Raw genomic sequence first — 26446 nt, 5'->3', positions numbered from 1 at the left:
GTGCCTGGGTGGCTCAGTGGGTTAAGTGTCCAACTTCAGCTTGGGTCATGATGTCACGGTTTGTGGGTTCAAGCCCCACATCAGGTTTTGTGCTGACAGTTCAGAACCTGGAGCCTGCTTTGGATTCTGTGTCTCCCTCTCTCTCTGCCCCTCCCCCACTTGCACTGTATCTCTCTATCTCAAAAATGAATAAACATTCAAAAAAATTTTTAAAAAGAAAACAGGCAAAAATAATTCAGGAAAATGTCCTAGAACTTAAAGACATTATCAGATCAAAGAACAGTTTCCAGGTTAAATTCCAGACAGGTTCACCAAGTACCCAGCACAATGGAAGTAAACAGACCCACGTCAAAGCACATCATCAGGAAACTGCAGACCACGGAAGAGAAGATTATTCTATTTTTTTTTTTAATGTTTATTACTTTTGAGAGAGAGACAGAGAGCAAGCAGAAAAGGGGCAGAGAGAGAGGGAGTCACAGAATCAGAAGCAGGCTCCAGGCTCTGAGCTGTCAGCACAGAGCCCGATGCGGGGCTTGAACTCACAGACAGCGAGATCATGACCTGAGCTGTAGTTGGCCGCCCAACAGACTGAGCCACCCAGGCACCCCGAGAAGATTATTCTAAAAGAGAAAAAAAATAGATCACAAACTAAAGAAATCAGAATGGCTTCAAACTTTTCAATGGCAACCCTGGAAGCTAGAGGGCATGAGAGGTGTGTGTCTGGGGGAGGGGGGGTAATAAGCCCACCTAGCAAGCAGATCTGTTTCTAAATACCTTTCTTTACTAAAAGGAACTAGGGTACCTTAGGGGCACCTGGGTGGCTGAGTCGGTTAAGCATCCAACTTCGGCTCAGGTCATGATCTCATGGTTCGTGGGTTCAAGCCCCAAGTTGGGCTCTGTACTGACAGCTCAGCCTGCTTCGAATTCTGTGTCTCCCGTCTCTCTCTGCCCCTCCCCCACTCATACTCTGTCTCTCTCTCAAAAATAAATAAACATTAGGAAAAAAACCAAGGAACTAGGGTATCTTGGAAAATGGCTATTCTAGGTTTAGGGCAAGAAAAGGAAAATGTGAGCTTGGAACATGTGTGATAAACAAGAAAGTATTCAAAGACAAATGAGGACACAGAAATTGGCTTGAGGGGTTCCCCTAGCCAAATATGGGACAAATTTGAACATAAAAAAAAGATTATAACATATTTATTTTCTTTTTTAAGGTTTACTTATGTTTGAGAGAGAGAGCAAGCGAACATGAGCAGGGGAGGGGCAGAGAGAGAGAGGGAGACAGAGGATCCAAAGTGGGCTGTGCACTGACAGCAGTGAGCCCGATACAGGACTTGAACTCCCAAACTCCGAGATTGTGACCTGAGCCGAAGTCAGACGCTCAACCAACTGAACCACCCAGGTGTCTCAATACATTTATTTTTTTAAAAAAATCCATGAGTCCATAGTGATAATCAGAAAAAGAAAAAAAAAAAAAAAGTAAAGGGAAATAAAAAGGAAGAGCTAAAAAAAAGAAAACCTTCTTTATATTAAGAAAAATAGCTAATAAATGTCAAAAGAATGATTAAATTATTTAAAAAAATCACCATTTTGGAATGACAGAATTATAAAACATCACCATTTTGTAATCCCAATGTAATAACTGATTAAAGCAAGAATCCTAAAACTAGTGGGTGAAAGGTTGTTAAGGAAACAGGACTCAAAATATCACCCCACAGATTACTTAGTAAATGCAAAGAGAAAAGATACCTTTCAAGTGATCCGGTAGTCATCCTCTTAACCAAATGATCCAATTTAGCATAACCTAGAGACAATCTAACAGTATACGCCTTCTGATCTCATAGAGTAAGAGGTACACAATATCATTTATGTCATACTCATGCCAAAAATATTTCATCTGAATCTAATCATGAGAAAATAAACAAATCCAAAATGGCTTGGTCTACAAGACAACTAACCTCGACCCTTTCGGGAAAAACAAAGTAGGAAGACTGTTGCAGGTTAAAGGGACAAAAAAGTACGTACCAACCAATGTTTCAGGAAAGGAAAGAAAATATAAGATATCTGGGGGGGGGGGGGGAGTGGGGGAACTGAATATAAATATTAGATTATGGGGGTGCCTGGGTGGTTCAGTCGTTTATGTGCCCTACTTTAGCTCAGGTCATGATCTCACAGTTCATGAGTTCAAGTCCCACATTAGGCCCTGTGCTGACAGCTCAGAGCCTGGAGCCTGCTTCAGATTCTGTGTCTCCCTCTCTCTCTGCCCCTCCCCTGCTCGTGCTCTGTCTCTAGCCCTCTCTCTCTCAAAAATAACTAAACATTAAAAAAATTTGTTTAATATTAGATTATGTTATTGAAAAAATATATAATGCCCTAAACTGGAAAACAGTGAAGAAATAATAGAAGTTAGTTATTTAAAGGCATAAATGTAAATATCAAAATAATCCCTTAAAAGAGGTCAAAGGTTTTGCCCCTAGCAAGGAGGAATGATGAATGGAAGTAGGGAAGATGACATCTGTTTTTCTGCAACAAACACACGGAACTATTACCTGGATCTTTAAAATGTGAAGACAATACAACTCAGATAGAAAAAGAGAATATATTCATTATATATATAAAACAAAAGACTTTCAGGATAATTTACGGTTCATGTATTAAGAATGAAAAAAACAATTCTACTAATTAGTATCAATTGGTAAAGGCCAATAAAATTCAATGTTTAGTACTATAAAGCAGGATATACACAGATCTTTAAGTATAGATTTGTATATAATGTACTGTGATAATTAAGCAGTTATTAATAAACTAAGAGGAAATCACTACTTCCCTATTCTAAATGTGGAATATTCTCATTTATTCTGATTTTTCTGTTACTTTAAAATTGCTCATCTTTAAAACATTTTAAACATTATTACATCTAATGATTCTATGGTAATCAATAAAGTACTGCAAATTATTTTCATATGTCATGTATTCATTTTTTGTTATAATACAGAACATGACTAGCCTAGACTGTCAAAATATAACTACCCACCCTGCTTCCATTGTGGTCCCACAACACACTTAGCTTTTGATTGTATGCAATGTTAACACAGAAGCTAATCAATATTTTTTCACTCCTGTTCAGTTGTCTATTTGTCCTTCATCAATATTATCAATCTTTGATTTCACTTATAAAGGACAAGGATCCACATATCAATGGCTAAGAATTGTTTTATTAAATGATCCTGACGGGCAAATTGCATGAAAAGGAATAAAGGTAGAGAGCAAAACTTCACATGACTCACTATAATTTATACTGTTTATCCATGCTTTCTTTAATAGAAAAAGAAGATTCCTATGAAAAATAAGAAAGAAACAACTCACCGTTTTGCACTCATCTGTTCTTTTAGCTTACTGTACATTTCCAGCACTGCATTAAAAAATAACTTATTTTAGCTTTCAAAATAAAAAAAAGTTGAGATGAAAAAATTAAAGGGAAGAACCGATTATAAATTCATTACTTTTCTCTATACTTTAATTCAGGCTTATATTTTCAAATAAAATTTTATACTTCAAATAAATAAAAGACATTTTAATGTCTATGTATATTGAACATTACATTATTTATACACATTATCTGGAATTTGGAATACTTCCATATGCAGACACCTATAGCTGAGGCTTTAACCAACTGATAATTATCATATTCAGAAACTTATATATCTTCTCTGCGGTGGAATTAGAAGTTTGGACTTTAGTTACTCAGGAAACAAAGCTGATTGAGATTAATTTTGATTCAATATCTCAAATAATATTCATATACCAAACACAAGTGTGTTATAGCTCACTAAGCAAAATTTTACACCAAATTGACATAGAAAAAAACCCTCAAAAGTGTACAGCAGAGAGTAAATTATAATAAAATCATAAATAAACATAACAAAGCAACTTTGTTTTACCATTTCTATTATGGACTCAGAAATGCAATTAGTCAATAAAAGTTGTTATAAGCTTCAGCAAGAAGCATTCAGCTTTGCCACCAAAAAGGTTTTAATGCAACTATGCAGATTACCATTTATCCTTAGTAGAATTTCAAAGTATAAAGTGAGTAAGTTATTATTGACTCCGATCAAGCCAGCTCACATTTTCACAGACCAGAAAGACAGAATACTTTTTTCCCAGATTTTCTATTTTGGCTACTTCCCAGGGGTCTTCAAGTTCATAGAAGACATTGTTCATTTATCTGAAATCCGTAATACTGCGATGGTGGCAACAGTGAACCACCTCAACCCTGTGGTCCCTATGGGTATCTCTATCACAGCCCCTATATTGCAACCAAGTATTTCTCATATTTCCCAACCAAAGCATTACAGTGAACACATAACCTGGGAAAAAGCCTAAAACTGCTGCTACAAGTATAAACTTTCTTTGAAGTCTCCTGTTTTACCTCAACAACTCCTGTAACTTTCTTATCTATCTTATATTATTTCCATAGAAAAGTAATACTCTCCTCAAAAATAATCAAGTAAAACTAATGTACCAGGAAAATGCATTGTTTACCCTATGACTTCTTATACCCTCTCATACTCCTAATCCAAGGAGGAGTTAAACAATTGTACAATAATTAATAGCTTATTTGTCTTTATTCACATTAGACTGTAGGACTCTTCAGGGCTGGGAATGTCTCATTTTCAAACTTATACTTCCAATATCTACCATAATGGCTGACACAAAAAAGTATTTACGACTGGATAATTAGATAAAAGGCTAATAGAGGAAAGGAGGTAGTTCTCAATGTGGCTATTAGGAACACAATGTTTACATAAACTCAGATCACCTGCCCAGCCTTGAAAGCAAAAACAGTAGCAGTAACAAAAGTCTAATCTCTACTTCCCTTTATTTTTCTATTCCAAATAGCTGCATAGGGGAATAAGCCCAATTCAGCTTTCTCATTCTATCAGTACCCGAATTTTTAGGCTTATTACCATTCAGGGACAAAGCAATCAAACTTAGAGACTGTCTTCATGGCTACTTCACTGTATCTGATGGTGGCAAAGACATATTATTAAACATTACTAGAAGGAAGTACATTCTCAATCCTGAAACTGAACATAATAAGCAGACATTTTATTTACTCAAAGTTAGTGTGCAAGCATCCAAGATTAAACTGAGTAGAATTTCAGTGATTCTAAAAAAAAAAGAAAAGTTAATCTCACAAAGTCAGAAAACAATGTTTTTTAGCTAATAAGATCTGACAGTTTTTGGGTGCCTGTGTGGTTCAGTCGGTTAAGCATCCAACTTTGGCTCAGGTCATGATCTCGCGGTTCTTGAGTTCAAGCCCCACATCGGGCTCTGTGCTGACAGCTCAGAGCCTGGAGCCTGGTTCGGATTCTGTGTCTCCTTCTCTCTCTGCCCCTCCCCCACTCACACTTTTTCTCTCTCTCTCTCTCAAAAATAAACATTAAAAAATTGTTTAATAAAATAAAATCTGACAGTTTTAACATATAATTTGTGTTCAAAGGTAATTTTATATTATATAAATATCATACAAAGCATCTCATTCTATTCTCCAGGATAAAGGTTCAGGTTCTTTCCTAAAAAAAAAAAATAAGTTTAGAAGATGGGACACTAAGATGGATTCAGTTTACTATATGAAGAAAAGAGGACATACACATGCTTCCTTTTGTCTGAACAGGATACATCAGGGGAAAGAAAATACTGGTTAGTTTCTTCAGAATTTATTTGATGTCCCAGTAATATCTGAGCTGTAACAGAGAGATCAAAAACTCAGAAACCTAAAAAGTCAGTCTTTCCAAAACATAGGAGTAAAGGCAAGACCAAAGAAGTGAGAAGACCTAGCACTTTTGGATGTTTGCTTATTTTATCAGCAAAATGAGACTGTGAGCAAAGCAACACCAACCTGCTTAAATGACAAAGAGAAAACAATGGAAAACTAGTTATAAAAAATGAGGCAAATTAGGAAAAGGCAAGGAAATGTAATGAAAAGACACTCTCCTCCATGGGAAAGTATTCTGAGGAAAAACAAAAAAGCAGTGGGAGGGGGGTGAGGGACAAAGGACAAACTAGGCGGGAGGAAATGGGAGAGGGAGAGGTACAGGTTTTTCTAGGAACCTGATGTGACAGATCATCAAACAGGGACTTTATAAGATAAGAAGACCATGAAAATTCAAGGGCTAAAATGGGCAAGGAAGATAACCATGAGCTTTTGGGGGCAATCACCAAATAATCTGTAATTCCCATAATGAATAATGACCAAACACTATCATTAGATTATAATTTTACCAAGCCAAGCATTACACTGTAGACAAGTTTAACTCACCTGGAAGACATAACTGCAATTTTTCTACTACTGTTGTAATATTCCTCTGCTGAATTCTACATCGAATAATATCTTCAGTCTGGACTATCACCTTAGAAAAGAAGAAATGTTCATATTTTTAAGCAAACAGTTAAACTGCATCCACAAATTGAGCATACAAGAAATATATCATATTCTCACCTCCTTTCCAGCATCTTGAAATTTTCGGTTGGTATCAGTAACTTGTACCTTAAAAATAATTTCACCTTAGTTAGACAAATATGCATAAAACTGCCCTGATATAACTGCTCACCCTTGTAATCAGATCATGCTTCATGAGAAACTTAGAACAAAGAAATGCAAATTCAAATTAACTCTACAGCTTGAACTTGAACTTTTGATTGAAAAGGGCTTTTGTTAACTTCAATTACTTATGACAGTTCTTTTTAACAGATTCTGTGGCAAACTTCTCAAATTTAATCTAGATTTTTGAACTTTACTTGCTTCTCTAAGTCTGTCAAACAATTCAAATCACTGACCCAATTGACCACTGGTCCCTTTTTGATAACTTCAATGAGGTCTATGTGCCATTCATTGTCTGTAGGAAATGGTGATTGCATTTTATGGTAATTAAACATTCATACTTTGCTGAATGCAAACACTGGGTGGTTGATTAACATCAAACACGGAAATCTCAATCCACAGCAACATTTTAATGCTGCAGGTGCAGACAAAGCTCAACCTCAAATTTTCCCACATATTAAGTGACTCATTAGGTCATCATCATAAGGAAGCACATTCTAGTTTATTAAAAATCTCATTAATTTCTGAACAAAGATGCTCAGTGACCTCATTGATGCTGTATTTGGTCTCTTGTTATCTGAATATCCTTTATATAATGGTTTTTTAATCATAACCTTTGGTGAACCAGGGTCATTTTATCTGCTAAATTCTCCAAATGTAAAGAAAGATAAATAGCACAATTCTTAGAACTAAATATTTTGAATTCTGGCTAAACAAATCCAGGTCTCATTTAATAAATAACGTTTTTGCTCTGTGGCAGAAAATGCACACCAACTTTCTTTAAGAAAATTATGCTTTGCTATTAAACTAAGTTTCAATATTATTAAATAATTTTGAGAACATAATCACTTATAGTAAGTTTTTAAAGGTTTTTAGAGGATAGTTTTTATCATTATTGTACTAATTGTCTTTTTTAAAATTCTAAAACTGCAAATGAGGCCTTTCATTGTATGAATTCTTTTCGTTCATTTCCCTGCATGGAAAGAAATCCTGTTAAGTCAATGCATTACTTGCTTTACAAAAAAGAGATTACTCCTGTCATTAGCATGACAACTATGTTAATAGAGCATAAAGAGCATTCCCAAATATACACACTAACTCACTTCTTGAAAATAGTACATTTAATAATTATTTGTACATATGCACTACAAACTAATACTTCAGTAATTTAATGACAGCAAAGGTAAAGAGAATTTTTTTAAATAAGTTTCTTTTATTTTAAGTTTATTTTTTTAGGAGAGAACGCGGGCGCACAAGCAGGGAAGGAGCGAGAGAAAGGGAAGACAGAGAATCCCACTCAGGCTCCACACTGGCAGCATGGAGCCCCATGTGGGACTCATCATGCCTAAGCTGAAACCAAGAGTCGGATGCTTAACCAACTGAGCCACCCAGGCACCCCAAAGGTTGAGAGAATTTTAAAACATTTCTTACCTTCAGTTTTTCTGCATCAGTCCTTACTTTAAGGAGTTCCGTAATAGCATCTACAAAACCCTGATGATGAAAATTACACATCTTTTCAATTTCCTTGTCATGATTACGGATACAAGCATCTAACTTTTCCATAAACTTCTTGTGTGCATTTGGTTGGTCATCATAAACAGACCTAAATGTATACAAAAAGAAAGCTAACATTAACTTCCCAGTTCACCAAAATTTATTCTTTATTAGCCCATTCTTTGAAACAGCTAATATTTTTTGGTTTTTTGCTTTGTAATCAGTATATTAAGGTGATATTCATACATTTCAAGAATTGCTTAATTCTGATATCCAGATTTAAGCCTGTGAACATGACTTTTATTTTTAACATTTTTAAAGTTTTACTCATTTATTTATTTTGAGAGGGGGGAAGGCAGAGATAGGGAGAGACAAAATCCCAAGCAGGCTCCGTGCTGTCAACACAGAGCCCAACATGGGGCTTGAACTCATGAACTGTCTCACGTTCAAGTCCCAACGTGGGGCTTGAACTCTCAAACTGTGAGATCTTGACAACTGAGTCAAGATCAAAAGTCAAGACGCTTAACCAGCTGAGCCACCCAGGCACCCCATGAATATGACTTTTAAACATACAATTAAAGCTGTTAATAATAATTTGCTATAGTACCAATATTACATTACAGTTACTTTGGAGCATAAGTTAAATGTTTAAAGTAAGCCTATAACATACCGAAAAAATACCTTCCTATCTCTTACATGTAAATTACTTCTCCCATGTAAAGGTCTTTTCACTCTAAGCTATCCTGCTCCCAAAGTCACTACCCTGAAGCTTTTCATGGTCCAAAGAGAAGGAAAAAAAGGATAATCAGGACTGATTTAAAAACAAAACAAAACAAAACAAAACAAAACAAAACAAAACAAAACAAAACATGGCACAGGAGAAGGGAATGCAATTCTACAAGTGTGAGCCCTCAAGCGGCAGCGTATTATGATAAAGCCCTTCTTTAGAAAGATATCATTTCTATCATGGATACCACAGGCCAGATGCATAGCATGCCTTCAAGTAACAGTTGAAGCCACAGAACAGATGCCGAAGTATCACAATGAATTCCACTTACTGTAACTATGGTTCAGCACTTCTCTCCAAATTAAGTTCTTTGATTGCCAGTTAAATACAAGTTTTAACTTCACAGCAACAGCTGATAATCTTTTTTTTTAATGTTTACTTATTTTTGAGAGAGAGAAAAAGAGCGGGAGTAGGTGAGGGGCAGAGAGAGATGGGGGACAGAGGATCTGAAGTGAGCTCTGTGCTGACAGCAGAGAGCCTGATGTGGGGCTAAACTCACAAACTGTGATATCATAGCCTGAGCCGAAGTCAAACGCTTCAACTACTGAGCCATTCAGGCGCCCTGCAACAGCTGATAATCTTAAAACAAAACTGAGTTAACAGTACTGCCAATAGTAAAAATCATTTGTGCGAAAATTATTTAATTTCTTTTTGAACATGTTAATATTAAATCAGTCACAAACCCTGTAGATATCTGGAAACTGCCTAGGTATCCAGAACTCAAGGTCTGAGGCTCAGAACATGAGTCTTTAACATACTAGTGCTCAAAAAAGAATCACTGAGTAAATGATTAAGGACATGATGATGAATTTCATCATTAATGATGAACAAACTCCTGATTTCTACAGCATTTACTATGTCAGGACATACTCTAAGTACTTTGTACAGTAATTCCTCACAACAAGCCTATAAAGAAGGTGTTGTTACTACCCTTGCTTTACTGATGTTATAGATTATATAACTGCCATAAATTCCACAGCTAGCAAAGGGCAGCTGGGATATAAATCCTGGCACTATGTCTCCAGAGTTCATATTCTCAAGCACAAGGCCATATTGCAGTCACCACGATGTTCTCTAAACATGGTGTACACATTCCTACTGTATCTCAGCTCATGCTTTCTCCACATAGAGGGCACCACCCTCCCAGCCAACCACCATGCAGAAAAAATTAACCTTACCCAAAGAAAGGTTTGGCCCTTGTCCCCAGCTCCTGGGAGGTAAATCTCTGGGATGTCCTGATAGTTGTCTTTGTTTACTTGAGGGTTTTGGGCAATGCCAAATAATCTAAGCTAGCAATGTGATTTACAATGTGACTTGCAGTGGATGGGGACCTTGGGGCCACATCATATCAGCTCTGGAGAGTCCGTAGATTAAGGGTAAACAACTCACAGCAGTGTGTCATGTGTATGTGACCAAACCCTAGGAAAAACCCTGGACACCACAGCGTAAGTGAGCTTCCCTGGCTGGCAATATTCCATGACTACTGCCACACATCATTGCTGGGAGAAGTTAAGGGGTGTCTATATGACCACTGGGAAAGGACAATGGGGAGCCCTCACTTAAAACTCTCCTAGACCCTGACTTATGTGCCTCTTCCTGATGTTAATTTTAATGTTTCTTTTGCTGTAACAAACAGCAACTGTGAATATAAAAGCTTTCTAAATTCTGTGAGTCCTCCTTCTAAATTACTGAACTTCAGAGTAGTCTTGGGGACCTCCCAATCTGTGCCCCCCAATCTGTTGCTATTTGAGATTTAGTCTAATTCTCATTTCTTCCAACAGACCTTCGTCAATCATTTCCATGCCAAGTAATCTCTTCATCTGCAGAATAGGTAAATTTACAGTCCTTTCCACTCATTGTGACATGTAATTATATATTATCCTTTTACTGTAATTTAAGCCTTTCAAATATATGTCCTATATTTTATTTCTTCGTATCATCCAAAAGCTTCCTGAGGGGCAGCCTCCATGTTATAGGATTTTAATGAGTATCTATTAATAATACTAGAGACAGCAATATTGGATAGCTATTATCAAGAATTTGAGCCTTGGGGCACCTGGGTGGCTCATCTGGTTGAGTGTCCAACTTCAGCTCAGGTCATGATCTCGCAGTTTGTGGGTTCGAGCCCCACGTCAGGCTCTGTGCTGTCGGCCTGAGCCTGGAGCCTGCTTCAGATTCTGTCTCCCTCTCTCTCTGCCCTTTCCCCACTCATTCTCTCTCTCCAAGAAATAAACATTAAAAAAAAAAAAATTAAGAGCCTTTAAGACCTGAGCTAGAACTAGGCTCTAATCTTGGACATCTTCTCTTTTCTACCTACACTATTCTCTCAATCTCATCCAGATTTGGAGCTATTCCATAAACAAATGGACACCTCCCAAATGTATGATTCTAGCCCCAACCTCTCCCCTAAACTTCAAACTCATATATTTCTCCACCTGGGTATGTGATAAGCACCTCAAATATGTTCAAAATGAATCCCTACCTTCTTCCTCAAAACCTGATCCTCCCACGGTCTTCCTCCATCTCAGTAAACCTCACTCTTCTAGTTGCTCTGGCAAAAAGCCTTGAAATCACCCCCGACTGTTTGCATTCTCTCACCCTCACTGCCAAAACAATCCAGCAAATCCAACCACATCTCACAACCTCTACTGGTGCCATCATGGACTAAGCCACCATTGTGTCTTGCCTAGAATTCTGCCAACTGCTTCTGCAATCAGTCTCCTTGATTTCACCCTTGGTCCCCTTCAGTCTGTTTACAACACAGTAGACAGAATGATGCCATTAAAATATAAATCAGATCCTGTATCTCCCTTCTGCTCAAAACCCTATTTCTCTTATAATAGCCCATAAATCGCTATATAATTTTGCCCCATGTTATCTCACTGACCTCACTTCCTAATACTTACTCTCCACTTTAGTTATTCTATGCCAGCAACACTGGCCTCCCTGTAGTTCCTGCAACACACCAAGCACATTCCTGTCCTATGCTTTACACACACACTATTTCCTTTACCTGGATCACACTTCTCACATGTGGGATGCCTCCCTTACCACTTTCAGGTTTTTTTTTTTTTATCCCCTTCCTGATGAGGCCCTTTCTGGCTACAATATCTACATTATAAACACACACACACACAAAATTCCCTTCTCTGCTTTACTTTTTCTATTTTCTGAAACAAAGTAGTTTACTTTATCATTGCATCACTCTTACCACTATACTCGAATATATGCTCAATTGCATAGTTTTATTTATTTTGTCTTTGCCCACTGGAATGTAAGTTATATGAAGGAAGAGCTTTTTGTCTGTTTTGTTCCCCAATGAATGCTCAGCCCTAGAATAAATAATACTTATCACATAGCAGATGCTTAATAAATAATTGATGAATAACTCGATGGATAAATGGATGGAGACAGATGGAATCAGAACGGACACTTACTAACTGTTCTATGTCAGAAAAGCCCCTTCTCTAAATTGCAACTTTCTCAACAATAAAATAGGGATGAAAAATAGTAGCTACATCAGAGAGTTATAAGGATTAAATTAGTAAACACATGAAAGATTCTTAGCAGTAACTGACATATGGTAAGTCCTCAATATATACACTGGCTACTAGCATAATATGCACATAAAAAACAACGAAATCCTTATTAAAGAGTGAACTGGCTGTTGAATAGGTACTGGTTGCAATATCAAATATAGCTACCCCATACTAAAGGAGCTGACTACCACTAATACTTGACATCTGCATGGGGCCTTCTGTATTTTTTATATCCAATGTTTTATTTCTTATACAGCACCAGAGAAAATATTGCCTCCTTTTCACAAGTGAGGGAGTAGGCATAGAAATGGCAAATGGTGGGGTGCCTGGGTGACTCAGTCAGGTTGTGATCTCACAGTCTGTGGGTTCGACAACTATCAGCACAGAACCTGCTTTGGATCATTTGTCCTTTGTCCCCTCTTTCTCTGCACCTCCCTTGCTCACTCTCTCTCAAAAAGAAAAAAAAAAAAAAGAATTGGCAAATGGCTTGCTCATTTGCTGGTTATTAGTAAGGGACTGAGGCAATACTAGAATTCCCAGAATACTTTTTTGCTTCCCTTGTGCTTTTCCTATAATTAATACATATAATTAATAAGAATTCTTAAACATTACTCCACAGGAAAAACCATATGCAAGAGACAGTTAACCTGATATTGGTGTGCTATAAACAAATTTGCATTTCATAACTTTGAACACTTATTGAAGTAATATATATACTCATTTCTAATTTTTTTTTACCTATTTGAATAAAAGTTTGAAATTTATCTGACTCTTAAAATACCAGGTAGTAAACAAACTTACCAAAACAACTGTCCTCTCTCTCTCTCTTTTTTTTTCCTGTTACAGCTGTAGCACTGTACCAAAAATCTAAGAGATATTTTAGGACAACCCTACTACAATGTCTCTCCAAAGAGGATTTGACTCTGTTTGTGAGTGCAAAGGGCAATATTATTACCTCTTTTAAAAACAGTAATAACAGGGGTGCCTGGGTGGCTCAGTCAGTTAAGCATCCGACTCTTGATTTCGGCTTAGGTCATGATCTCGCAGTTCGTGAGTTCGAGCCCTGCATTGGGCTCCACACTGAGAATGTGGAGCCTGTTTGGGGTTCTCTCTCTCTGCCCCTCCCTCCCTCTCTCAAAATAAACAAACTTAAAGCTGCCTTTTAAAAAACAGTAATAACATATAAACAGAAAGAAAAAAAACAAGTTATTTTCCAGAAGTCTATTTTATTCTAGAAAGTTCTTAAAGCCCATCTTCTAGTATATCTTTCTAATTTATTCTCCAGGGTTTTAAAAGCAAAACCACTCCCATCTTATAGTAATTCAGGACACTGCCAGTGCATCTATTATAGCATCACAGGTGAATGACTCTTTCTCTACAAAGTACATCAGAACATACGCAATACCCACCCACCATTAATAGAAAACCAAAGCCTGAAATGGGTGAACTATTTACATTCCATGCCTTCTGCTGTTAGAACTGTAAGCCCCAATAAAGGAAACAAAAATAACATAAAGGAATCAGTACTGTGAATGATCCACCTATAACTAAGTCTTAGTCTCTCTTGACTGTTACACCACTGATAACCACTTGCTGTTACAGACATAAATACAAGCTGCAGACCAAGCTGATATAACCACGCATCACCCATAATCTATACCAATGAGATCATCCTGAACAGAACGCACAGGAATAAAGAAGCAGAGATGAGGAAACATTCTAAATCACAGGAATAAAATGCATTTTTTTAAAAGCACTGACGGTTCAAGCAAGTGCCAGAATCCACAATTCATGATTAGACAGAATTTGGCCTTAAAAACGACCCTGGAAGGTTCCTAGTTCTGACTTTCTTAACTTCGTAGATGCAGCACAAATCTAAAAGCCAAACGCAAGCACTCAAAATGGAATTAATCAATACATGTAGTTGATTTAACCCTCTACCCACTATGATGAAAAATTATATTCGAAATAACTAGTCTGATAATTTGTAATAAAGCCAACAATAAATAGCTGGGTGAATAGAGAGAAACAGGAAGGGAGAAAGGGTGGGTATGTATAAGATCCCTGGAAAAAGGAAGAAAGCAGAAACAATACCTCTCCCAAGTATTTCTTGACACCAGAGGCATAGTAGGAATTATCCATCTTTTCTCTGAAGAAGCCTATGTTTAATTATAGAGATAATTTGGAGAGACGGTGGAGGAAGGATACGGAAAGCAAAAAAAGGTGTGCACTCCCTATCAACAATTCCCCACAGTGACTAAACTGACCAAAGAGGAGTCATATATCTATTGCTTCTGGCTTAATGTGGTAAACACGAAAAAACAGTTAACAACCAAGATTTACTATTAAGTACTTTGCATGCATTACCTCATTATATTCACTACAGCTTTACAACATAGATTCTATTAGCATCCCCATTTACAAATGTAGTTTGGGAAGATTAAGAGTTTAGGTCCAAAGTCACACAGTAGTAGAGCCAAGATTTAACCCCAAGTCTACCTGACTCCAAATCAGTGCTCTTAACCATTATGTCATACAGACTCTCCGATCAGAAATGGGTGATAAGCAGCATGAAATGCTGAGAAGTTACGAGCATAGCAACTAACCAGATCACCTTTGAAGATCAACAATTGAGAATGACTCAATAGGGAATCCCTGATGTGCACTGTTGCACCCATCAGGTGAAATCATCCAATGGACAGAAAAAAAGGATGAGAACTGAGGCATAGCTAATTGTTAGGCAGTATTAAATTACAAATGCAACAAAATAAAGAGGAGCAAAATATGAAGTAGAGAAATCTAAGGGCCCCATACTCATCTAACCTTGGGCAGAGACTCTGAAAAGTCTATTTTTTTTGTCTCTAAATGACAGTCATTACTCTTTGAAATTTTAATTTGCAGGATAAGAAAGGAAACGCCATGCAGTGCTATTCACTCTTTGAATCCTAAATTGGTTAACAGTTTTATCCGTCTAATTATTAATGTGCAGATATATTACTGATCTAACTTTCAAGCAATATATAATTTTAATGAAAATAATTTTTCTTCTTTCAAAATGTCCCTCAGAATGCTATAATGTCTACTGGCAGGCCTAATTCAAATCCTATAAGTAAATACACACAGATATATGGCAGAACCAGGAAGAGTGAACATCAAAAAGTTGGTAAATTTTCCACCATCCCACATCCACTAAGCTTGTAAATTAGTGTTCCATATACAGAGGAAACTTGAACAACAAGGATGTGAACTGAGCAGGTACACTTACAAATTTTCTTCAATACAGTATGGTACTGAAAATGTATTTTCTCTTCCTTACAATTTTCTTAATAACATTTTCTTTTCTCTAGCTTACATGATTGCAAGAATGCACTATATATAAACATATAAAATATGTGTTAATTGACCGTTTATGGTATTAAGGCTTCTGGTCAACAGTAGGTTATTACTAGTTAAATCTTTGGGGAGTCAAAAGTTATATGCAGATTTCCAACTGCACAGGGGGTCAGTGCCCTTAACCCACACATTGTTCAAGGGTCAAGTGTACATATAATAACTTCAGGGTAAGAGAGTTCAGTCTTCCCTTCCAAAAGCTCAGCACAATAAAATCTTATTTCTACCAAAATGTAATGCTAATCAGGCCAAAATGCAATGTAAAATCAATTTTAAAAGAAGAGATGATTTAAAAACTTCATGTGAAGATAAAGATGGACCATGATACACTAAAGATTTTAATTTACATATTTTAATTTTAGCAAGTAGGAATGCATAAAAATAATGTAGGTCTTAAAAAAGCATAGCTTAAAAATTCTTTTAAGTACACATTTTCTATCTTCATTATATCTAATCTTCCACACCAAAGCAAAATGTTGAAATATGAGTTATCATACATTATTTGATCATCTGATGTATCAGGTTTATGGCTTTTAAACAAGTAAATCATCTTTCAGAAATGCCTTCTTGAATTGTATGCACAGGGCTCCACCTAGTGGTAATAAAATAGATACAAGAAAACCCAAAATATCATTAAAATGTTAAAATTGGCTCTTTAAAAATTAATGTTACCAAATAAAATGTCTTAATGGAGGAACTCGGGCTACTTCGAGTTTTTGGACAGATGCTATATTATTTATTAATCATATTCAAGGTTTCTTTTCTTTTTTTAAGGAAAACCTCCTTCTTTCTGACAAAACAACATTCTTAAGATATTACGTGAACAAGGGCTTTCTTATTACTGGTAACATACCAGGATATTTTTTGCCAAAAGGCACATAATATCCTAATACCATTTTTGGTACCTTTTTCTTTCACTATTATTTTCACTGTAAAAAAAAGCCATCACAATAATTAAAAAAAATAAAATGCACATGTTTCTCCTACTATCGGAAAGTAGAGAGCTCCCATGAAACAGGAATGGTATAAAGTGAAGAAGCCATTACTCCTAATTTCTATGGAAAGTTTTTTTAGCATTCCCAGACGCACAAAATAACCTCTCTTAGGCTTTTCTGATATACTTTAGGAAACATCTTGTTAACAGATGCACAAAATAAATCAAGATAAAACACAAGATGCTCACACAGTTCAGAGCTATGGTGGCTTGACACTGAGTACAGGTCCCCAGGAAAGAACCTGACATTGCCACTTTTGATGCTTATGCTGCTGAACACAATTTTCACTTTTTGCCTTTTTCCTAAAAAGCAAAAATCTTTTTTGGATTTCTTTCAGTTAGTGGAAATCGGTACTTATTTAGGTCTTTTATAAGAGTGAACTGATGAAACACAAACTTTCAAAGAGCAGGGGATACCTGTATTTATTTGCTGAGAAATGATTTTTTAACTTTTAATAAAATGTTTATATTTTTTAAAAAAATGATAAAATCTCAATATACCCAATCCAATTTCTCTAACCTACCTATGTTTACTGGAGCGCCATAGTTCCTTTTCTAGACAAAATAAAAATGGCTTTTCTCTATCTCAGAATCCTGTGTTCTCCAATAGCATGGATATGCTGGTGCATAACCACAAAAGAACAGAGCAAAGCCCTACACAGAATAATGTGAAGATATTCCCCTAAAGTGACTACCATTAAAATATTGGACATTGGCAGACTTTCCTATGAATCTTTGAAAAAATATACATAATTCTACGTAGCAATATAAAATAGAAAGAAAAAAAGCAGTCAATATAAAATTATCATACCTAGTACTCCTCTAACATTTTCCCAACCATTTTATCAAATATATCAAGCATGAATAACAACATTCTCATTAACTTTCCCTGACACCCTGTAATCCAGGAGCAAATAAGAAATGAAATAGCTCCAAGACAGTAACACCTGGATAAAAGACAAAGGAGTATTCTTTCCAACAATATTCAATATTTATTAAGTACTGACTGTAAGCAATAGAAACTGAAAATCAAGTGCAGAAACAACTCTTTAACTTCTTTTTATTTGTATATCACTATCTTTTTAAAAATTCATCTTTCAGGGCACCTGGGTGGCTCAGTCGGTTGAGCTTCTGACTTCAGCTCAGGTCATGATCTCATGGTCTGTGGGTTCGAGCCCCACGTCGGGCTCTGTGGTGACAGCTCGGAGCCTGGAGCCTGCTTCAGATTCTGTGTCTCCCTCTCTCTCTGACCCTCCCCATTCATGTTCTGTCTGTCTCTGTCTCAAAAATAAATGAACATTAAAAAAAAATTCATCTTTCATTTATTTGTACCTTTTATTTGTGTAACACAAAAAATTTATTTTCTAATTATTTAGTGTATATTTCATCTTCCAATCTCCTTGAGAACTAAAGGTGTCTTCTATTTCTATATTCAGTTCACAAGTGCCAAAATGATGCAAAGAACTGCAAATCTTAATAAAAAGAACAGGCTCACTAGAGGGCACCCTTCACCAAAAAGTAAAAATCCAAATATTTTCTTTGACTATTGCATCAAAGTATGCTGTGAATCGCATATTCAACCTAATTAACAAAAAAAACTATGAAATCAAAATAACATTTCCTCTTTTTTGAAGCTGCTTTACCCTAATATCTACTGCTTTAATGTAATGGTTAAAAATAGCAGAAATGAACCATAAACACCATAAAAATTCTCTGGCAATTCCAGGCTCATAATAATTTTTGGAGGTCCTAGAAAAGATACCAATATAAATATATCCGAAGTAAAAACAAGAACTTGGGGCACCTGGGTGGCTCAGTCAGTTAAGCATCCAACTCTTTTAATTTTGGCTCAGGTCATGATCTCACTGTTCCTAGGATCAAACCCTGCATTGGGCTCTGTGCTGACAGCAGGGAGTCTGCTTGGGATTCTCTCTCTCCTCTCTCTTTGCCCCCCCTCGCCTCCCTCCTCGCTCATGAACACGCTTACACACTCTCACTCTCTTAAAATAAACATTTTTAAATGAAAAGTAACAGTAAAAACAAGACCTTTACTAAAATGTACAATATATTAAAAATGAAAGCCAGATGGGGCGCCTGGGTGGCGCAGTCGGTTAGGCGTCCGACTTCAGCCAGGTCACGATCTCGCGGTCCGTGAGTTCGAGCCCCGCGTCGGGCTCTGGGCTGATGGCTCAGAGCCTGGAGCCTGTTTCCGATTCTGTGTCTCCCTCTCTCTCTGCCCCTCCCCCGTTCATGCTCTGTCTCTCTCTGTCCCAAAAATAAAATAAACGTTGAAAAAAAAAAAAAAATTAAAAAAAAAAAAAATGAAAGCCAGATGTATTTAATTTGAACTTTGGAAGAAAGCATTCAGAACTATGCATTTAAAAAATAAATATATACTAACTAGTATTAATTTGATTTTTATAATGTGTTTTTCAAAAGACAAAAAAAATTGCCAAGTAAGTGTAATTCGTAAGTAGTATGGAGGAAAATAGAAACATGGTTACCCTGATATAAGGCTGATCCAAATTCACATTAATCCTGACCATACAATCCACTGCTGTACAGAGAAAGTCACAGCTTTGCAGAAAAACAGTAAGTTGAGAAGAACAATTCTGTGTCCACTCAAAAACAGAATGTAAGTAACAGAAATAAATAAATAAATAAATAAATAAATAAATAAATAAATAAATAAATAAAAATAAGCTTTTACCTTTGTATTAGTGTTTTGCAATCTACAAAGCCATTTTACACAGTACATCATTGCATTTGATTCCAAGAATCCTTGGGAAGTAGACAGGGTTTTATCTCTATCTCACAGATGAAGGAACTCAAAGTTTGAGAAGTTAAAGGATTTGCTCAACACCATGTCCCTACTTTTTAGGCCAGAGCCAGGTATACAACCCAAGTCTTGGACTTATAAGAAGTGTTGGAAACTATTGCACAAAAAAGGTAAAAGCAGCTCACTGCACACAAATCACCATCTGATTACTGAAATTATTTACCTTAAATCTGTCAGTTAAATATTCATTGCTCATTCCCAGAGTACCTTTCTTATTATCAATCATGGCAATGCCTTTATTAACGAAGTCTGTCAAAATTAAGTTCCTTTATAATAAGGTTGGCCATACCCAGGCATCAACAATACATACACACACTCTCACAAACCACACAAAAACTAGTTGCCTGCCTTCACATTCAGACATGAAAGCAAAAAAACACACCGTTGTACACAGATTCTATTAGGCCTGGTCTACCAAACTGAAAAGAACCAGCCCTTCTAGTAAGACAGGCCTAAAAGCAAACCTGATTTATGTTCTTTTTACCATAGGAATGAATGAAAGTATAGGAATGAAAGGGGTAGGTAGGCAATGTTGGTGGTATTTTGTTTTTTCCATCATTTAAAACTGGAAAAAGGTATGGAGAAGATATAAGGTCAGGGATTTTGCTTGCATCAAGCAGCCCCTTAAAGTTACCAGAGTCCTGTATCTATCTGGGAGCTGCAGAGGAATAAGAGACCTACATCACTTTTTTGTGAGTTAATTTCAGTATCTGAGCCTCCTCTGACCTAGCACAAGTTTAAAATACAGTACCTTCCCTCCCTGAGTACAGCCCTGGTCATATTCCTTAGTGTTCCAAATCTTAATGTAAACCTTTCCATTTACTTTTAAGTTAAAATTTAATACAGCTTTTACACTACATCTTTAATTATCTGATACTCTAAATTAGAAGGCAAAACATAATGATTAAGAGTACAGATAGGCTCTGGGGTAGGCGCCTGGGTGCCTCAGTTGGTTAAGCGTCCAACTCTAGATTTCAGCTGAGGTCATGATCGCACAGTTTGTGTGCTCGAGCCCCACATTCGGCTCCATGCTGGCAGTGTGGAGCCTGCTTGGGATTCTCTTTCTTTCCCTCTCTCAGACTCTCCCCAGCTTTCTCTCTCTCTGTATCTCAAAGTAAATAAAGTTAAAAAAAAAAAAAAGTATAGATAGGCTCAGAGGCCAAATGGCCCATGTTCACATCAAGCTCCACCACTTACTATGTGCCTGGAGCTAATGACCTAATCTATCTCTACCCCAATTTCTTCATCTATAGAATAGGTATGTAATAATGGTACCTCATTTGCTTTTTGTGAAGATTAAATAATACATTTAAGTGTTTAAAAAAGAGGCACACAGTAAATGTTCAATAGATGTTAGCTATTACCTATTATCTACATGATTACTTTTGCTTTGGGAACAAAGATCCTAAGAAATTATTTTAGAATTAATATCATTGTTTATAGAATTTGATAAAAATAAGAACCACTCTAAAGGTACAACAATAAGGAAATAATTAAACAGGATGAAAATTTTATACAATGCAATTGGAACTTCATTTAACAAATATTTAATACTCAAAATTTAACATGTTGAATAGCAGAAATCCTTTCAATAAACATTCAACAAATAAAAAATATTTGTCATTTCTAATCTAAGAATTAACTAGAATTAATGTCAATTGTGATTGTTCTTCCGTAGTAGGAAACAAGTGTTTTTTTCACCTCTCTATTCTTCTATATTTAAGTTTTCTATAAAACAAAAAGGGGTTTACTTTTCATTAATTCAGTTCAAAAAGTACTTATTGAAAGTCTGCTGTACCCAAGGCATTATACTATGTAACATGGTTGAAACTAACCAGGTATGTGTTGACAATCATAGGCCTCAGGGACAATTTCATTAGACCTGCATTTAAGATGTTTATTTAAAATATACATACTAAAACATATATTCACAAACAACTAAATAACATTGTACAGCATTTAAAAAGTCCATGGCATAAGAATTCAGACACAAGAAAAAAATACATATATATATGAATATACAAATATATCCACCTAGAATGCTGTGTTCTAAGATGCAAAGATTTCATGGAGGAGGTTAGACCTAAAATGAGAATTGAACGATAGGTAATATGTGAGTAGGTGGAGAAATAAAGACGGGGTAATCAATCATGGTAAACATAGGCAGAAAAGAACATGGCACTGTGAAAAAGGCAAACAGTTTAATTTGAAGGATGTACTAAGTAGTAGGAATTCTTTTTTCTTTTTAATTTTTTTAAATGTTTATTTATTTTTGAGAGACACACACAGTGTGAGCAGGGGAGGGCAGAGAGAGAGGGAGACACAGAATCTGAAGCAGGCTCCAGGCTCTGAGCTGTCAGCACAGAGCCCGACGTGGGGCTTGAACTCATGAACCACGAGATCATGACCTCAGCCAAAGTGGGAGGATTAACTGGCTGAGGCACCCAGACACCCCTAAGTAGTGGGAATTCTATTATAACTCTTAGATCAGTTAATCTTTATTTGGACAGTGGCCTGGGAGTGACCAGATCCTCCTCTATGATTTTGATCAAAGTTGGATCTTCTCCCCAAAAAAGTTTGCAAACACAACTGTAATAGACACTTTCTCTCCGAGAACTGATGACCAACTACAAAGTTGGAAAAGCAATATAGTGTCTTCCATTCACAGGTACATTGCCCCAGAGGGGTACAACTGATCCAAACTGGTTCAATCAGATACACTCTTTCATGAATTCTGAATTGGAATTCAGAGACAGTCAGCTATATGTACCAACTGACACATGGAAGCTGTAGGTGGTCATCCCCCACTAACTGCAGAGAGGAGAGAAAGCTCCACTTCAGAGGAAAATGAAGACAGAGAGAAGCAGGAAGGAGAAAGAAACAGTCTTCTACCTCTTTGTCTTTTAAGAAGCATGTCTGTCTTAAGAATTTTGTGAGATACCCAGAAAGCTTTCATTCTTTTTTTTCCAGATTTCCTCAAGCTAACTCAATTTGGTTTGGTACCTACAACAACGACAAATCCCTAAGACGCCTATTCTTGCACACATTTCACACATACACAAGCATTTCTTAAAATTATAAGGGGTTTAAAAACCCTCTCATCTGACCCACACACTAGAGTACATCTTCCCAACTGAATACGTTATAGGCATATATAATGATCATCTCTCAATCTAACTTTCTGGTTGTGCCATGACATAAAAAATGTGGGAAGCATTACCACAAAATAATCCATAAATAAGGGTCCCATAAAGGCATAGGTTAAGTTAATAGACACCTGAGGAAATGAACATGTCACATGTCAAATGGGGTGGGGGGAGGAGGAGGAAGAGAAAGAGGGGTAGGAGGAAGAGGAGGAGGAGGTGAGGGAAGAGAAGGTGGAAGAGGAGGATCAGCAGCTGCCGCCACCATGTAGCTTTTACACAGTAGTTTTAATTTTTCCAAAACATCCACAACACTGTACAGCTAAGTAAAGAATTTGGGATATGCTAAGTATCTTAAAATACCACCGTCAGGTAGCTAAACCAAGTAGGTATCCTGAATATCCAAAGCAAGTGAGTTTCTAGCAACTCCAGAAGAAAAAAAAAAAAAGTATAAACACAGAATCCAATTCCTTGCATCACAGAATACTGAAAAAGATTTCTTATTTACAAAATATTCACCTTCTGTGTTATTTTCCCATGAAATATTTCATCTAGTTTGCCACATGCATTCTTAGAATGCTTTACAAAATAATGCTCAGGTGCTTCCTCTTAATTCAACTGGAGACATTCAGTTGATATTCTGTCAAACAATTTTTTAAATGACAAAGTTGACAGACCATAATTTTTTTAAAAAAGGATACAACCATATCTTAAAGGATTATACAACCTGTCAAAGCATCAAGATCAGGCAAAGGCAAAAAATACAGGATGATGTTCCCTCTATTTCTGATTTTGAATTTTATTTGCCTTGTTTCCCTCCATATGCAATTTCTGTGACTGGTTCTCACTAACAGTATCCTGTTCCCATGCATAGGCAAGAGCCTAGTACAGTCTGTTAGTTAACATTATTTCTTATAACTAGGGTCAACATTCTATAACATTGACATTAACGCTTACTGTTAATTCTGGGTAACAACAAAGTGCGATGCTAATCGCTAATGGACATCCTCTAGAGTGCAACCTAAATTGATAATCGGCTAACACAGATTTGCAATAGACTTCCTCCTTCCTGTTTTTACACTCCTGACCAGAGATGTCTCTTCCTGTTGACTTGTGTTACTTGGTAAAATGCAAAAGATGAGAAATGGAAACACCCAATACATACAAAATTGTATTTGTCCTCTAGGATTACAAATTGAAATGCTAAATAAATTTTAATTGAAAATGCTTAAAGCAGATTAATGACTGCAGATGTAGACTGCTTTCTTAGACTTTGGAAAGTCAAACAAAACATGTTAAACTGTCTAAAGCAGATCTAATGTGATGTCTGCCTAATAGCTTAAAAGATAATCTATATACTGGAGAGTACTATGCTAAGTGAAGTCAGAGAAAGACAAATACCACATGTTTTCACTTATATGTGGAATCTAAAAAACAAATGAATAAACAAACAAAAAGCAGAATCAAATCTATACTTTTATACATATACAGAACAAACTGAGAGTTGCCAGAGGGGAAGGGGGGAAGGAGGAGGGGCAAAATGGGTAAAGGAGAGTAGGGGATACAGGCTGCCAGTTATGGAATGAATGAGTCATGGGAATGAAAGGTACAACATAGGGAATACAGTCAATGGTACTGTAATAGCATTGTATGGTGACAGATGGTAGCTACCCTTGTAAACATAGCATAAGCATAGAAATGTTGACTCGGATGCTGTACACATTAAACTAATATGTCAACTATACTCAAATAATGATAATAACAAAAAACTTTTTAAATTAAAAAATAGGTAGAATCCCTGGGAACCCCCTGAAAAAGGAGCAATGAGGTGAAGGTGGCCCCACCAAATAAAACAATAAAGTCTCTATAATTGAAAGTATGAATAGACATATAGACAATGAACAGAATGAAGAATCAAGAGAAAGACCCACCACATATGAAAATTCAATAAATGATAATGGCAGCATCTCAAATCAAGGTCAAAAAAATATGTTTTTTAAATAAAAAGTGTTAGGATAGTTGGACTGCCATACAAAAAAAAATTTTTTTTTAAGTAAAACCAGGGCACCTGGCTGGCTCAGTTGGAAGAGCGCAAGACTCGTGATCTCAAGGTCATGAGTTTGAGCCCCATGCTGGGTGTAGAGATTACTTAAATAAATAAATAAACTTAAAAAAAAAAGATAAAACCTGGAGCCATTCATTATACCATACCCAAAGAAAATTAAAAAAAAACAAAACAGAAATGTAAAGGTAAAAAATAAACCATACAAATACCAAAAGAAAACATAGGTAGATTTCTCTATAACCTGGTACTATGGAAAACTCTCCTATGGCTCAAAATCTAGAAGAAAAAGATTGATAAATTTCATTTTCATAAAAATTAAAACCTTTGACATGGCAAAAAAAAAAAGGCAAGCATAGTAAAAAACAAAATGAAAAAAAATGTTTCCAATAATGGCAAAAAAATTGTGAAAAATTTTGAAGTGGATGAAAAGGATTACTCTTACACATTTTCTGTGCCTTTCACTGTCTGGCCTATTTTACATCTCTATACATTGAGGAACTGATAGTAAAGCAAGTTATTCTTGTTCATGGAAATACAAAACATTTCAGCCTGTGGAATGCAAGTAATTACTGCCCTGCAGATAGTCACCACTTATGTCTCTATTTATAAATCTATTTCAGCATTCCCAAATGCCTATACTGTTTTCTGCCATTGTTTTTGAAACCGTTGTTAATGCCTTATTAGATCCCTCAATAATTAACAAGTTAAATAAAACCTTTGACATGTATTAATTTTATATCTGTATGAGGGTCATGATTTTATCTTTTTTGAAAACTATCTTTTAAGTTTTGGACGTTTCACCAAAGTGCCCAGTGGATTCACCTGACACAGTCAGGAAACTGGACTGCCAGAGAATTGTACCTCACGAGCTGCCTAAGCTTAGGCACCTCTTTTCTTGGATCCCAGAAGTAAAACCCAAGTGGAAATACACATTTAACTTTGCTGACTCTTCTCTGCTTGTTGTTACTGTTTCTTCTCCACAGATTGTATGTTTTGGTTTGATTTTTAATTACTGCCTGTCCAATACATTATTACCCTAAGTGGTAACAATGACTAAGAATTTGGTTTCATGGCTTAACCATTTATTTGGTGATCCCAAACCTGGATGACAGAGATCTCTTGGGTAAAAGATAAAAGACACACTCTGGCTTGATAATCTTTTTTTGTCTATTTAGAATTTTATGCCCACCAAGAATGAGTTTTTGGTATCTGGACCAGTGAGGTTTTTTGTTTGTTTTTAAGCTCTACAATTCATGTCTCTAAACCAGTAGATGAAATCATAGACACAAAGCTATAAAGCTCTGTATCTGCAGTTCAGAAACTTTTACCTCTCATTAAAGGAACTCTGTTTTCACTGGCTCAGTGGTTAAAAATAATAATAAGTACTTGTATAAATAGATTATAAAACTCCCAGAAACCCTCTTGCACTGTTGGTGGGAATGCAAATTGGTGCAGCCGCTCTGGAAAGCAGTGTGGAGGTTCCTCAGAAAATTAAAAATAGACCTACCCTATGACCCAGCAATAGCACTGCTAGGAATCTACCCAAGGGATACAGGAGTACTGATGCATAGGGGCACTTGTACCCCAATGT

General features: G+C 36.3%; 1 protein-coding gene across 8 annotated transcripts in view; it reads right to left on the bottom strand.

The window, feature by feature from the left end:
- The window catches only part of EXOC6 (exocyst complex component 6), a 229691-nt gene that overhangs the window by 168994 nt on the left and 34251 nt on the right, over positions 1 to 26446 (bottom strand). For all 8 annotated transcript variants that reach the window (XM_047073175.1, XM_047073177.1, XM_047073176.1 and 5 more), the window contains 4 exons: positions 8036 to 8207; positions 6503 to 6550; positions 6323 to 6413; positions 3367 to 3412 (listed from right to left, as the gene is read on the bottom strand). In XM_047073175.1, the coding sequence (XP_046929131.1) occupies positions 3367 to 3412; positions 6323 to 6413; positions 6503 to 6550; positions 8036 to 8207 (357 nt within the window). The remainder of the gene's footprint in view (positions 1 to 3366; positions 3413 to 6322; positions 6414 to 6502; positions 6551 to 8035; positions 8208 to 26446) is intronic.

This window comes from Lynx rufus, unplaced genomic scaffold (genome assembly GCF_022079265.1).
Source record: "Lynx rufus isolate CCGP_SWC_20201006 ecotype Redwood Valley unplaced genomic scaffold, mLynRuf1.p SCAF_11, whole genome shotgun sequence".
Taxonomy (NCBI): domain Eukaryota; kingdom Metazoa; phylum Chordata; class Mammalia; order Carnivora; family Felidae; genus Lynx; species Lynx rufus.
The sequence above is the reverse complement of the archived record's forward strand: the minus strand, read 5'-3'. Positions and strand labels throughout refer to the sequence as shown.